General features: G+C 40.3%; 1 protein-coding gene across 10 annotated transcripts in view; it reads right to left on the bottom strand.

Moving 5' to 3' along the window:
• The window catches only part of LOC133151921 (rho guanine nucleotide exchange factor 9), a 50,709-nt gene that overhangs the window by 27,545 nt on the left and 7,358 nt on the right, over positions 1 to 15,806 (bottom strand). The window contains exons 1-2 of one of the 10 annotated variants that reach the window (XM_061275386.1): positions 1,029 to 1,239; positions 619 to 927 (exon numbers count right to left, since the gene is read on the bottom strand). The exons of 5 other annotated variants lie outside the window; for them this stretch is intronic. In XM_061275386.1, the coding sequence (XP_061131370.1) occupies positions 619 to 750 (132 nt within the window). In that variant the 5' untranslated portion in view covers positions 751 to 927; positions 1,029 to 1,239. Of the gene's footprint in view, positions 1 to 614; positions 1,240 to 15,806 lie in introns of those variants that run through there. 4 more of the 10 variants (XM_061275377.1, XM_061275397.1, XM_061275407.1 and 1 more) reach the window with 4 other exon arrangements.

The raw sequence follows: 15,806 nt of genomic DNA, 5'->3' as shown, positions 1-15,806 counted from the left end.
AAAAAAGAAGAAGCTGTGAGCCTTAGAAACATGTGCATTGTTCAAGTGTGACTAGTCCGGTACTAGAAATGGGAGCTGAGGTTAACTGCGTCGAAAATGGGGGAAACCTTAACGTGAGGCTGTCCTTTATTAGGCCTAGCCTTGTCCACAACTGATTACTGTTAAGGTAGCATGATCTTGCAGCGTCTGCAGCACACGTCTCACTTGCAGGCCTATTTGCCAGGAATAACACGTTGTCTTCAGTCGGGAGATTACATCTTTGCTTCCATGCTGGGAATAATAAGCAATAAAAGTCACGCAGCAGCAAGCCGATATTAAAAAAAAAAAAAAAAACATCACCCGGCCTCATAAAATACTGAGAGAATTAAATAACTCTCGCGCTCATAAGCCATGGGATACAACATGGAGGAGAGAAGAAAAGGAGCTCGACGAAAGGGAGATGTTAATATGCGTGGATAACTCGAGTGGCCACAGAAAAGGGTTCCAGCAGCTCAAGGTCTAGTGTGTCCGCACCACCACCACCAAACAACATAATCTGTCACAAACGAACGTTGAGAGGAGACAATACACATCGAAGGAGGGGGGGGGGTTAACACAAAAAAATAATATTGTACCAACGTCATTCATTTCAACGCGTAGCCGTGATGGAGCGCCGGGTGTCCCCACTCTCAACCACCGCGCACCGCCTGTCTCTCCTCTCCTGTGTGACAGCGAGGTGGGCTGCGAACCGGGCCCCGACCGCAGATCCATTAACGAGTACCGAGGATGAACATCAACAGCACGTTCACAAGCACCAGCAACGCGATCACCGTAAACACCACGCAAGTCTGGACATCCAAGGCCATGGCGCAGCACTGCGGGCCGCAAGAGGCGTTCTCAGTCGGGCGGTATTCAGCTGCGAAGACCCCAGGCAAGCATGTAATCCACCTTTACAGTTGGGCAAAACGTGGAGAAAAAGATGCCAATACGCCTCCTCACGCTGCGTCTTGTAACTCATAATGGCACAGGATGGGATGCATCATCCTCACCATCATCATCGTCATCAGTCTGCACCCCGATTTCTCCCTGCTGGTTCAACACCTGACGGTGTTTTGCTCTTCCCGACAAACGCAATTCTCCGGGCTGCAGATTTAAGCAGGCGGGGGAGAGGCGGTGTGCAGGCTGTGAGCAGCTGCGGAGCTGCCTTCCGGTGAGCGGGGACCAGGCAGGAGAGGGGCTCGGCGTTGGAGAGGCGGTCCTGAACTAATTCTCATCACCCTCCACTGCGAGACTACCGGCATCATACATCACACCAGGCGGGGAGGGGCACGGCCAGCCCCTCGCTGACTTCATTGACCACCAAGGCTGAAATCACAACCCTTCGAACAATACCACCGTACGTGCCATGCGAAGTGATTTTTCAAAAATCGGTCGCACCTTACGGTTGGATTTCACGACAAAGGACAAGTGTTGAGCACCTTGTATATTGAAATGATATCGGCATTTTTCCACCCTTCTCTCTGGCTAATCCATCTCGTATACAGTGAATTTTCGCGTGCGGGGGACAAAAACACTCATTTCTATGTGAAATCGTTTTTGCGCAACATTCAAATGATAACACTCCCTGGCTGCCCTGTCACACTTGTTTCGTGTGAATAATAGAAATACCCAAATAATCAGAACCAAGTGAAATTGAAATACCGTATTGGCCCGAGTATAAGACGACCCTGATTATAAGACGACCCCCTCTTTTTCAAGACTCAAGTTTGAAAAAAGACTTTTTGAACACCAATTTTAGTTTTTATACGGAAAATACTTACAGTGCATCTGAAACAATTGATTATAACAATATATTTGAGAGAAAAAGCATGTTATTTGGCCTCATTCAAATCGTGCAAAAACTGTCTATCGCATCTTAATATCTGAACATTTAAATATGTAAACTTGTAAATGAATGGCTTCTGGTTTTTGAAATGTAAATAAACCTACTGTGATAAAACAACAAAATTGCGATAACTGCATTAACCATCAAAGTCAAGTCTAACTGTAACTGTAGTCTTGAAACAAAACTGAATAAGGAAAAACATTGCAATAAAATAACCCAAACTGGTTTAAGCTTGAGTGTAGCTGAGATCTGTCATGTCAGAACATTGCCTCATTTATCACCATCATCTTGAAGTTTGCATCATAACAATCTCTTCAGCTGCCGGTTAACCTGGCCGATCTTCGACCCACTTTTCTCCAGATTGTCGCTACGTTTCTCCATTTTCTGTATTCTCTTCTCTTATTTTCTTCTTTTTTCTTGCTTACTGCTATTTTTTATTTTTCTTCTTCATGCTACCGCTATTTTTATTTTTATTCTTTGTGACAGGGGTTCACTTCGGCCTGGGGAATTAAGTTTAGCAGTCGCTTTAAAGATATCTGGTGCCATCTAGCTTTGTGAATGAGAATAATGTCTAGACCCCGAATGTATGACGACCCCCACTTTTTCAGTCTTATTTCAATACAAAAAACACCGTCTTATATCCGGGCCAATACGGTAATCAGCAGAAACTGTATTGTCGACTAACAAATCAAATGGAAAAATATTCTCTTGCAAATCCTGTACTGGAATATTACAGGTTTCCCAAATTAAACGCTATATACATCAGTTAATTGTCATGTTATTTGGGGCTGGGAGATATGACAAAAGTATATCACCATATAAGTATTATATACTGATATCGACCAATATGTACTTATTTTTTAATTAACTTTTGAAAAATAATAACCTGAAAAAAGTCATTTATTTTCCTAATAATATTTTTTTTTAAATAAATGCCTTTTTAAAATAATGTGCTTAGTGCGCGATATGGCTGAAAAATATTTCTCAATATAAGTATCAGTAATCATGTCAGTTAATATTGACAATTCAATGACCTGTTAAAAATAGTTAAATATATACAAATAATGTTATAATAATAATAATAAATGTACCACTACTACTACTACTAATAATAATAATAACAATAATAATAATAACAATAATAATAATAATAATAATAATAATAATAATAATAATAATAATAATAATAATAATAATAATGAAAACGTTAACTTTTTGGTGTATCGGTACATTATAATGGGCAAAGTTGCTTCTCCAGCAGTACACTGTCAATGCTCATTTGCGCTAGCCACTACCATAAAGTTAAAAACTCCAAACTTAATTCAATGTTCATACAATGTTCGTGTAGTGAACTAATACTCTTTTGCAGTGCAGGCATCACCATTGACCATCCACCATAGACCACTTATTATAGCCGAATAAGTCAAGAAAAAAAATAACAAACGAGTTAAAATTAGTCACAGCTACATCTTTGGTCCTCTATTTTTAAATTATACTTTGCATATAAAGCTTTGAAACCAAAGAAATGTTTAATCAATCCACCATGAGTAGTTCTCAGGGAAACAACACATTGTACTTGTATGCTTTCATGATTCAATTCATTTTATGACTGAATGGATTTCAAAGCATATTCCTTTCAATATTGTAATTCTTGAAGTACTGTGTGACTAGTTCTTTCAAAACATCTTTAAAACAGTATTCATTTCGAATCATATTTTTTTGTGTCAGGAACATTGTGGAAAAATATTAAACACGTTTACCACACAGTCAGGAGGGTGTGAATCTCTGTCGGAACAATTCTAATTGAGGACTATATTGCCCATTGACGTGAATGACTGCAGATATGTATTCCCTGTGAAAGACCAGCGACTAAATACAGCTTGGGCATAATCATTATTTTAATATTTGGGTCCTCATAGTTGAGAGGATTATGATGGGTGCGCACTATGCTTATAGATAGTTTTATAGGCTGCGTTTGGCTCATTTCAGCCACCTCATTCACAATCCAGTTATCAAATCAACCACTCAACACATCTGCACATACAGTCGCGCTTTGAGTTCGGCTCCAAAGTATAAGAATATGTTGAAAAGAATAACACCAAGAGTGCAGCTGTATTTTTAAAACCATAAATAATTTCCAGGGCACTTTCTGCACATATAGTACATCCAGATAAAAGTGAAGGCTCATGAAAGTGAGGCTTTCAGTGAATTGCAAAGAGCTGTACAGAGCGTCAACGCTAAGATATGACAACCCTTCTCAAACAAGATCCCGCTCTGTGCTTGCATATGTATGTGTGTGCATGTGTGTGAAAGGCAGAGGGAGCATATTACATAAGCGTGCCCTTCCACTGTGGGCTCACTCTCCAATCTCCCTGACATTTAGACAACAAAGGTCACATCTGAAAGTCTAAAACTGCACAGACACCAATGCTAATCCACTCATGCATATACAGAAGAGTTGGTTTGTTAAAACAGTACAATTCCTCACAGTATTATATCTGATAATGCTAAACTTACCGTAATTTCTGGACTATAAGTCGCACCGGAGTATAAGTCGCACCAGCCATAAAATGCCCAAAAAAGTGAAAAGAAACAACATATATATGTATATAAGTAGCTCTTGAGTATAAGTCGCCCACCCAACCAAACTATGAAAAAAAACGCAACTTATAGTACGAAAATGACGGTATTTTACACGAACAAGCATTGAAACCCGACCCTAGTTCTTCTCTTTGACGGACTTAGCCCTCATCTTGTTTAGACACATTTTTATTGGACTTAAAACTGGATAGATCGATTTATAATGTTTTAATATACAAAATCTGAGTTGATTGGACGGGACAACTTGCCCAAAGTGGATTGCTCAGCTATTTTGTGGCTCCCGATGTCTGTGAAAATTAGTTTCCTGAAAACAGTTCTTACAGCAAACAAGACTTGTCTGGACATGACAGTTAGAACACATTGATTCATCAAGTAAAAAAATTCTTTCAGTTAATAATCATATTCTGCATTAGTGTCTGCAATAAGGAACAAAAATCATTTTCGGCAATTTTTAGTTTTAGTTTTTTACTATCTACTCTTGGTAAAAATGACCTCGAACCCCTTCCCAAGTAGTGTCTGATCACACAAGTCACGAAAAAGCCAAATTCATCCATTAAGGCGTAACTCCAGTGCACAAAGGTCAACACTGGACAAAAACAGTGTCAACGTGATCTGGTAGCCGAAAAACAAAGAGACAAATCAGGTGACATGAAACCTTACACTGAATGTCACATGGACACTTCTGCAACTCAGTGTTTATCAACAGATTCACTGGTGTACTTATATTGCTGCTGAGAAGCACCATCTCACATTCTATTTCTCAGAGAAACACACATAAATCTACGGTATACAGTACTCATAAATGATGTTGGTATTATCCATCATCGCCATATATTACCAACAGTGGGAGCAATGTAAGGACAGACGCACTTAACAACTTTCATCTTATGGAGTGAGGTCTCTAGCCCTCTATTAGGAAGCAAACCATACCGGGGAACTTAACTGGCTGGTCAAAATGGATGCCACTGCCATTTCGACGAGAGGAGCCGTAAAGCGCAGCCCTCTGTCAAGACAACAATGTCAGCTGGTTGTATATTTCTTGCTCCATTTTTTATTTGAAGAGTCATAAACTTCAGTACATAATATGTGGATAGGTGTGCAGGTTAAACATTGGTTTACAGCTACCCCAATAAAATTGAGAGGCCAAATAAAAGGGGGGAAAAAAAACATTATTTATTTTAGGTTGTCTTTTTTAAATATTTTAGGAAGTGGCTCAAAATGGGTGAAGAGATTATCCATAATTCTAACCCTGGATTTTTTTTTTTCTCGAGTCAGTTTGTGTGAGACCACAAACATTTTTAGAATGTTTCCCTGTGAATAAGAATTTTTGTGTGATCAAATCTGTTTGTGGCCGGAGGGCATTTGGCTTATTGAGGCAATAGCCACCACACCCATTTCCACTCCAGTCTGCTCCTGTTCTTTTGTTTCCCTCCGAGCCCCACAGCAACCACACCGATTTCCTGCTTTCTCCCAGGGCCGGTTAGTCTCAGAATGCCTAAAAATATGCATTTTCATGAACCCAGATCTTTGACCGTTGTTCAAAAATTACTCATTGAAAGCAAGGTATAATAAGGTATGCATCTGTGCAGCATTTTTGTTGTTGAAGAAAATAAGGTCAAAAAAGGGTCTAGGTAAAAAGATATTTTTTGTTTCCAATGGCGGCTTTTCCTCTCATTGGACAGTTTATTTACCACGATACATTTAATCTAATCAGCATTTCCAATTTAGACAATCTGAACAATTTCACAAGGGTAATCAAAAAAGTCCAAAGCATGCTTAATATTAATGATGGTTTGTACAAAACTCTAGAAAAGGGTATTTATGATGGAAAAGGAGTAAGAATGCTTGACCTGTTTCATCTATGATTTGTTGCAGGGGAGCTCTGCGCTACTGCACTTGGATTGTGCCAGTTATGAGCGTGTTTATTAGTGTCACAACTCATCAGAGCACTGGCAGCCACCTGGGGCCTGAAACATTGGAATCCTGGCTGTGTTTTTTTGCTTGCTGGCTCCCTTTTTTTGCATGCATTGTCTCTTAGGATTTTAACAAATGTCTACTTCAGAGCAGTATAGTTAGATCCCTCCTTGTTTATTACATCTGAAGTTTTTTGTTAGGATTGATAATAAAGTCTTCTCACACACTTAGTATACCGGAGGGATCATTTCAATCTGTTTTAGTTTGTCTGTATATCAACACCAGACCTGCACAAAAATTGGTTCTGTTTGTTTTTTAGATATTATATTTCCCATTGTAATGAACGGAAACGCGATTAATCCGCTGCAGCCAAAACACAAAAGTTACAATACTGGTGCCTACCTTGGTGTGCGTGATGCACAGAGCCTGGTTACACAACGCAGAAAAAGCACAAGGCAGATGTTTCCACTCATCCATGACAAGCATTTCCACTACCTTTAGCAGTTTCCTCTTTTTTTTAGGAGGCATTCTACTTTGTTTACTGGATGGGCAATAGTTCAACGTGTCGACATGGGAACTACTGTACATCCACATTTATTCCTAATAATGCAGCTGCTTCTGGCATCTGGGATTGGGCCAATATACTTTTTGTCTACATATGCAGCTGCTTATGAGTTTTCACATTACAGCAATGTGTGTTGCCAATCATGGTTGCTTGGGGTGTAACAATACATCTTTTGACCGATATGGTACGTCTGGGTCACAGCAAGGAGGGTGCGGGTTCGATTCCACCTCCGGCCCTCCCTGTGTGGAGTTTGCATGTTCTCCCCGTGTCCGCGTGGGTTTTCTCCGGGCACTCCGGTTTCCTCCCACATCCCCGAAAAACATGCTTGGTAGGCCGATTGAGCGCTCCAAATTGCCCCTAGGTGTGAGTGCGTGTCCGGATAGTTGTTCGTCTCTGTGTGCCCTGCGATTGGCTGGCAACCAGTTCAGGGTGTCCCCCGCCTACTGCCCGATGAAAGCTAGGATAGGCTCCGGCAAGCCCGCGACACCCCGTGGGGATAAAGTGGTACAGAAAATGGCATAGCAATTTGGAGTGATCAATAAGCCTACCATGCATGTTTTTGGGACGTGGCAGCAAACCGATGCAGGCACGGGGAGAACATGCAAACTCCACACAAAGAGATGGAATCGAACCCGCACCCTCCAAACTGTGAGGTGGACGTGCTAAGCAGTGCGCCACCAAGCCGCCCCAGTGCTACTGATATGTCTTTTTCTTCTTTATTATGCATTTTATGGCTGGCGCTACTTTTATTCCGGAGCGATTTATAGTCCGGAGAATACGGAAATTACTGGAAATTCGAAATAAACAATATCACTTTTTGACTGGGTTTTATTTTAAAACCGGTTAAGCTTTTTTAATTCAAAGAAAATTGATATGAGAACAAGCAAGTTCTCTTGATATTCTAGCATCAACAAAGTACAACAGAAATGGCTAGTTTTCTTTTTATACACAAACTATCAGAAAAGGCTCGTATTTTATATGCATTAAACGATCAATGTAAACAAACCATTTTGATAAGGTGCGTTATACAGCTGAACAATATTCAACATTATCTTTTGTGGAACCAAAACATACGTACATACAAGTACTAAACTAAATTTTCTCCTTCGCTTTAACCTGCTGCTGTGATTATTCTGTAGAAATAACATCTAATTATATGTATCAGCAAACAATTTAGGCAAAGGCTAACATTTCAAACATATTAGTTGTTCTACGCGTTGCCTGTTATGCCGATGCAGTTTAAAAAAATAATCACCTTTTCCCTGCTCTCATTTTGGTGGGTCAAATGTGTTCCAAATCCAAGTATTCCTGTAATGTTCATATGTACTAGTCATTCCTGTTTGGTTCAAAGAATGAGTATTTCCATGGATAATGTGACATGTCCTACTGTGTGATCTGTCATTTACCACACCTCGAGTATACTGCTGAATGTGTGTACAGTTCTTTTGCTTCAACACGCAGCTATCAATTGTTGAATGCAAGCACTTTTTTTTTTTGCAAACCCTTGTTTATGAAATTGAAATCAAAACACATAGATGCGTGTTCTGTTCTTTGTGTCTTGAAATGAAAACGAGCACGTCCATGCACGTATTGTAATACCGCACTACTGTCACTCAAAACATGCATGCTTCCGTAAGCGAGACAACATGGGCCAAACAACTGTTGAGATTCGTCTACCAATTGTTATGTTGTTGTCAAGACGATCTCCTATCTTGCAAAATCAAAAGTGCGCTTGCTCATGCGGATCCTTTGCATTGTCCTGAACTCGCTTCCCAGTTCTGCGTAGCGTCCTGTACTTTTACTGTCTGTATGCACACTGGCTTTTATTCGTTGTGTTATCTATTTATTTATTATTTATTGTTACTCTTATTATTTATTGTTTGTGCCTTCTTGTTTTTTATATTGCGTCGTTTACTTGTATGTCTATCGTGTAGTATGTCTTGTCACCGTGGGATAGGGAAAACGTAATTTCGATCTCTTTGTGTGTCTCGGCATGTGAAGATGTTGACAATAAAGCAGACTTTGACTTTTGACTTTTTTGTCTTGTCTGTCAAGACACGATCTATGACCTCTGCGGAATCTGAGTCACGCATGCACAGAAGGTTGGCCATCTTGGATCACTAACCACAGCAACTACACTAATACCAAATATCTTTACATGCTTGTTCAATGTTCGTATACGATAAAATATGATATGATGAGAAACGTACACAAAGATCCTTATATAAAATTCTAAATTATAAGGATGAAATAAGTTCTATTGAAATAATACACTGACAATATCATTTTATATATACGATATTACCTAACTTATCGCTTGATATTACTAATGCTTGTCATAAATTGTGTAGGCACACCTACGCATTTTGCGTGTGAACGTGTTTTGACCTAGTGTGATTGAAGTAGTTAGCGATCCAAAATTGCCGACCCAATTCAATTGATAGTTTATAAAAAGGATGCTGTGTCGATGTGTGGCCAGCATCAATGTGAACAAATACACATTGATTAAATAGATGTATTATTCCACCACCAATGGTTACCCAGCGCAAGACGAACCCTTTGCGTCCATGCTAAGACCACTACACCAAAGGCAGGACATAAAGAGGTCATTTTTCAACAAACATCTTGTGCGTAACCCAAATTGTTTGTTGGGCGTTGGTAACAAGAGGTTCCAAGAATAATGACAAGCAAACTAAATAAAAATATGCTTCCATACTCACAGTCCCACAAGAAAATAGAACCATCCCCATCCCCAAAAAGCAGAAGGTACTGTACGCTCACATGCCTGGAAGGAAGACCACATTAGGACAATGCAAGTGAGGGGAGCAGGTGAAAAATAAAAATTGGTAAGTTAAAAACAAATTGATGTGAGGAGATGAAGAAAGTAGAGACGTCAGTGATTGAGCTCTAGCTTTTAACTCAACACTTGAAGGGGAGAGGCAGGGTGAAGAAGAAAAACTCAGAGTGAAGTGGTTGCATAATACTGGACGTGTGTGCGATGTACTAGCTCTTTCTCTGATGCCGCATTGGAGCCTGAAAGGTTAGAGACAGAAACTATAACAAAATCATGTACACAGGAAGTGTCAGCTGCCAGGAAAATCCACTCCATCTTTCACATGGGCCTACAGGACAAGAACTACTAGAACACCTTACAGCCAATTCTACTTGTCTAATTATTTTAGAAATGGGTCACCACCATTGCATGTGCACAATTCAGTGAAGGGCGAATGATGCTAATACCTGCCAAACTTCAAACTACTGTATGTAAGCTTGAACACCACAGAGAACATTTGCCTTGTATGTTTGTCTAATACCATGTGCATAAGTCCGCTTAAGCGGTTTTTGGAACGCTAATGCACAGGCCCTTCGAAACAAACATCCCTGGAGCAGTTTACTAATGACAGCAATAACCCACCACTTCTGATAGGCCCAAGCACCTTGTCTGTTACACAAACGTTTAGACCCCGCTCGAGCAATCTTTTGTGTGGGAACTGTAAATAATAAATCAGCCTATACTGACATGGGATCACTGCAGAAATTAAATACATTTGAATTGTACATTTTTGTTTGCATTAATCAGGCAGATGAACATAGCCTCAGAGAACAGGGATGCTAGCAGTTCTAAAACCATCTAAAGAAGCTGTGAGGATTATCCAGCATGTTAGCATTTGTAAAGTGCACAAACTATTTAAATCAGCGGTTCCCAACCTTTTTTGCACCACAAACGGTTCCATGTCAGTCAATATTTTCACGGACCGGCTTTTATACAAATATATAAATAAATAATACATTTATAATAAAAAAACGCATACAAATAAAACTCACCGTTACGTATCTGCTTTGCGAGCTCAACTGGGGAAACATGTTACCTGACCGGGACGAGCGTCTCGACCTGAATTCCTTGATTGTCAATAATTTGTTTTTTTTTTCTGTGCGGCCCGGTACCAAATGACCCATGGACCGGTACCGGTCCGCAGCCCGGCGGTTGGGGACCTGTGATCTATATGATCTTTCCTAAAAAGTACATTTTGTCACTGTTGTTTACAAATCGTTTCAACTAATTGTAAATATGCACCACGGAGAAGACTAAATATGCTTTTGACTTGAATTCCTCTAAGATGGAATGTTAAATTGAAAAAAAATAAAACATCATCTACCATTTGTGGATTTTACTGCAACTGCTAATTATGTCCCACAATTAGCTTACTTCTCATTTTAAGCTCATAAGGCATGCTGCCAATAAGGTAAAGTTCTAGTGTGTAGAATTTTGGCCTGAGGGTGACCAGAGAGAAAGCTGAGGCAGCATCCGAAATGCCAAGTCCACTACTTTGTGCACAGTCAATAAAATGACACATTTTCAGCTGAAGACAACATTATTGACTTTGTTTGCATATCCACTTCGCAAGTCGTGCTCCACAATATCCTTTCAACAATAGAACAAATTAAATCTACATTTTGGAGGTAAAAACACTACAGTTATGTCGTAAACCTTTGGAAGGAAAAGACGAAATGCTACTACATGGGGAAAAAAAATGAGCACAACATGCATTGTTATTTTAGTCTTCTGTGAAGGCCTGCTACAATATTTTGGAATGAGTCTGCGGGAATCTTGGCCATTTCATGCAAACTCTTTTGCATGTTATCCTAGGTAGAGGTCAAGGCTCTGTGAGCTAATCCCATTATTTCACACGAAATACATCCATCCATGCCTTTATGGACTTTGCTTTGTGCTCTGAGGCATAGTCGGGCTGGAAGAGAAACATACTTCTTCAATCTGTTCCAACACAGTTGGAACCAGATGAATTGTTCTAATAACTTAGTACTAACAACAGCAAAGAAGTCAGTCAAAAAGGAGATTATTGGTCTAAATGATGATAGAAATTCACCTAATCAAACAGGCCAAATGATGATACAGTTGATGTTAGATAAGAATGGTCTAAAGCTGTCCCAAACGAAATATTACATAATACAATTGTCACACCATCTACCTAATGTCCTCAACGTCCTAATATGACATCAACGTATGATCGCTTCAAAGATGATGCTGAGAAAAAAAAAAAAAAGCAAATAGTCCTCTGGAAGTATATAACACAAACAACAGAGCAGAAACACAAATCTGCAGTGCACAGACATACAAGATCTGAAAAGCTATAGAGAATAATGATGATATCGTTGCAGTAAAGCAGGCTACTCCAGTGAGTCAAATCAGAGAGTTACCACATAGTCTCTGGGAACATGCAGCCACATTAAATAAATGTGGGAATGGCTTTCATAGGGAGCAAAGGAAACTCTCTCGACAATTATGTAAGAAAAAGGCCCTGAGCTTCTCTGTTTGTCTCTGCACACAGGCACACAACATAAACACATACTTTGCATGCACCAACAATAACACACCTAAGGGGCATGAACCCAGTCGTAAGGAGAAACACCCTGGGGAGGCTGTGACACAACTACCTGCTTAGATTTTATCAACAACACTTAATCAGAACGCTTACAGCTGGTGGCTGCAGGAAGTCTCAGTGCATGGGTTTGCGCCAGTGTCGCTGAATAAACACCAATGGAGCGCACGTGGCTGGGAGTGCAGATGTTTGCTGTTCTTCATTGTTACACCTTCACAGGGTTTGAGACATCACAAACAGGCACAATCAATTCCTCCATCTGATTGTGTTATGCTTCGGATGTATCACTGAGGCTGCTGCCAAGTATCGCAGCAGTCATTTAAATAATGCACACCGAAAGAGCGAAGTCAACAGACGAGAACCGCGTGTGTCTACCGTTGCGTGCGCAAGCGGTGCGTTCCGTCACCGGACGATCCTTTGCCCAACTAACCACTGGCTGCTGACTCATGCCTTCATAATTAATAGACAGCGTTGCATAATATGATTATGACACAACTTGGTCTTGCACTTGATCATGTAAAATTTCTGATTTAAGTTTTAATCATCATGAAGCCCTCAATACATTTGCCTCACTCACAGCTGGTGAGTACAGATGCTATCACGGCATCAGTACTAAACCACAGAAAACTGTCCCCTCAATCTGAAGAATTAACAGGAGTGAGGAGAGGCGAGGAAAGGGAAAGGAGAGGAGGGGGGCAGTGACAGGAGAGGAATCCGTTTAAATCAGGGGTCACCAAACTACGGCCCGCGGGCCGGATACGGCCCGCGGGACCGATTAATCCGGCCTGCCAACCCTGAATAAATTGTATTATTAAACTTTTTTTTTTTTTTTTTTTGCTCATTTTGCCTGCAATGACTGGGTTTCCCCAGTAGATGGGGAAGCTCGCCTGCGCATTTACTACCGGAAGCCGTGTCAGAAAGCTCGGTGCACACTCACAAGTGCGTGTACGGACATGGCGCACTCGCGCTCTATTTGTATCAGTCCCGAATTTAGAGCGTGGGCTGTGACGACAGCATTCTTGTAATTTGCGCGCTGAGCTTTCAGATGCAGTTTTGCGCAAAAGCCACCCACAAACCTTCCCCTGGAATCCTTCCGTTAAAATGTCGCCCAAGTAAAGCAGGGTGAACACAGTGCCGAGCGTTTAAAAGAGTTGCCAATTTGGCTCGACGTACGCGACGTGACGTTCAGCCACATGAACGTCAACATCTACCCGTCACAGATCGAGGTAAACGGACCAACACCTCGGATCTCGCCTAAGAATTGCCACAACAAATTTTACTCCAGACTATGACGCACTATCAAACTAAAAACTAAAAAGTGTCTACAAGCCTACTGGAACCTACAAAAGGATTATAAGGAAGGAACACAAGAACTTTAAGAGACTGCTCATATGTGTCAGAGAGGTTCTGCTCTGACAACTGAGCTGAACTTTTATCTGTTAAGATTGTGCATGGCACAACAGAAAGTTAATGTTCCATGGTTTTTTTTCTATGAAGAACCCAGAGAGAGTTATTTAGTTATTATTTATTTCCTGTTTTTTCTGTGAAGAACTCAGAGAGGGTTTAGTTATTATTTATTTCATTAATAGTGTTATTATTTGTTTCCTGACTTTTTTTCTGTAAAGAACCTGGTAAGGGTTATTAAATAACCGTTATTTGGTTATGTGTGGCTTTCTGGAAAACAATAATTTTTTAAGCTCCCCTACGATCGTCACACTTTTTCTGTTACAAACTGCCACCGGCCCGCCATCAGAGAAGGGAAAGGTTATGTGGCCCTCACAGGAAAAAGTTTGGGGACCCCTGGTTTAAATGAAATGAAGAAGAGGCGTCAGCATTAGCAGTTAATCCACTGCAGTGAGGATGCTTTCTTTCTGCCTGCGGCCTCCAGGCAGTCATCCTAATAGGAACAGTACCACACACTGTAGTGTGTACCTAAAAGATTTCCATCAAAGCCTCAATCCATGTATGTTGAAATAAGACATGGAAAATGTGTAACATCCGTGGATGCTTCACATAAATGTCTCTCAACGTCCAACGACCTTTCCAGCGGTGCATGTCCCTACCCTAAGGCAGGCTAGCACACAAACATGCACACATAAAAAGGAAACATCTCTCATTCTCTCTCCCTCTCTTTTTCTCTACCGCCCCCTTTTCTCTCTCTCTCACCCACACACTGTCTTCTTTTAGCCCTTGCTTAAAAAGGCTGCCTAAAGATAGAAGCAAGTAGATGAGCGCGAGACAGCCAGTGTCATGGCAACATTGTGCAGAGGTTTGCAAACACCATTTAACATCAAGTGCAAGTGTTTTTTTTTTAAATATCACATTCTATATAGAGGTCATGAAATATTCAACATCAAACGATAATTAGCAAATAATACATTCACAAGCCATTTTCAGAATGGGGATAATATCGATCACGTTGCACTTCTCCCACTTTAGAATCTCAAATCAAGACCATCCAGAAGATTCAACTTAAAATGTCAAATACTATTTGACACTGGCCTTTTCCTCCCCCATTGCCCTTGCCACTCTCCTACCAGCGTACATTCACACACATACTGTATACCCACTTTGTATCCACTAACAAAGAATTCCCCCAAGGCCACTTGCACATCAAAGCAGCTATTCTGCTGTCTGATATATTTTTTTTATTACTCAGAATTTTTATTTAAATAATAAAGACTTGAGCAGAGTAATAGCAAGATGGAAACCATCTCCACAATGAGATGAGATTAATTTCAGATCAATAATCAAACCATGGTGAAGTAACTTTAGTGTAAACTGCAATATGAGGTGTTACACACTTCATGTCGATAATAAGCCAAGTTGCTTTTCATGAATTTGGGTCAATCAGGATCAATCATCTAAGGAAAAACTTAATTGTCTCAAGTGCAGGCAATGAAAATGGGGGTGGGGATTCTTATGATGGTAATAATAACCTGTGCATATGCATTCCTGCCAAAAATGCACTCCACTGGTTTAGTTTAAGATGACTGATGTCTAGCGAAAACTGGGTGAAATCAATCTGCACGGTCAATACATTCCTGCATCAATTCCTACATTGATGATGTCACCCTATTATTGCAACACGTGGTGAAGGGACAATTATCCAAATTTAAGCAATGTTTGTTCCTCCATCTTAAGTCAAAATGCAAATCCCCCGCAAGTCATAGCGAATGTAAACACAAATAAGAATTTGGTGGAAAAAAAAAATAGTTGCATCAAAAACACACAAACACTTGGAGGTGCAAAGGTTCTCATGGATGGTCTGTGACATGTAGCTCATCACACAAGAGCTCGACTCAGTACAGTGTTGTCTCGATACTTAGCATTTGCGGTTTAGTTATTGTGGCTTCGTTCTATCGCGGGTTTTCATCTTTAACTATAACTTAATCTATTGCAGTTTTACCTCGCTAGTTTGCATTGCGATTATTCTTCCTTCTGAGTTGTGCCAGTCAACGAG

The sequence above is a fragment of the Syngnathus typhle genome, linkage group LG1 (genome assembly GCF_033458585.1).
Source record: "Syngnathus typhle isolate RoL2023-S1 ecotype Sweden linkage group LG1, RoL_Styp_1.0, whole genome shotgun sequence".
Classification (NCBI taxonomy): domain Eukaryota; kingdom Metazoa; phylum Chordata; class Actinopteri; order Syngnathiformes; family Syngnathidae; genus Syngnathus; species Syngnathus typhle.
Note: the sequence above shows the minus strand (reverse complement) of the source record. Positions and strands in the feature narration are given on the sequence as shown.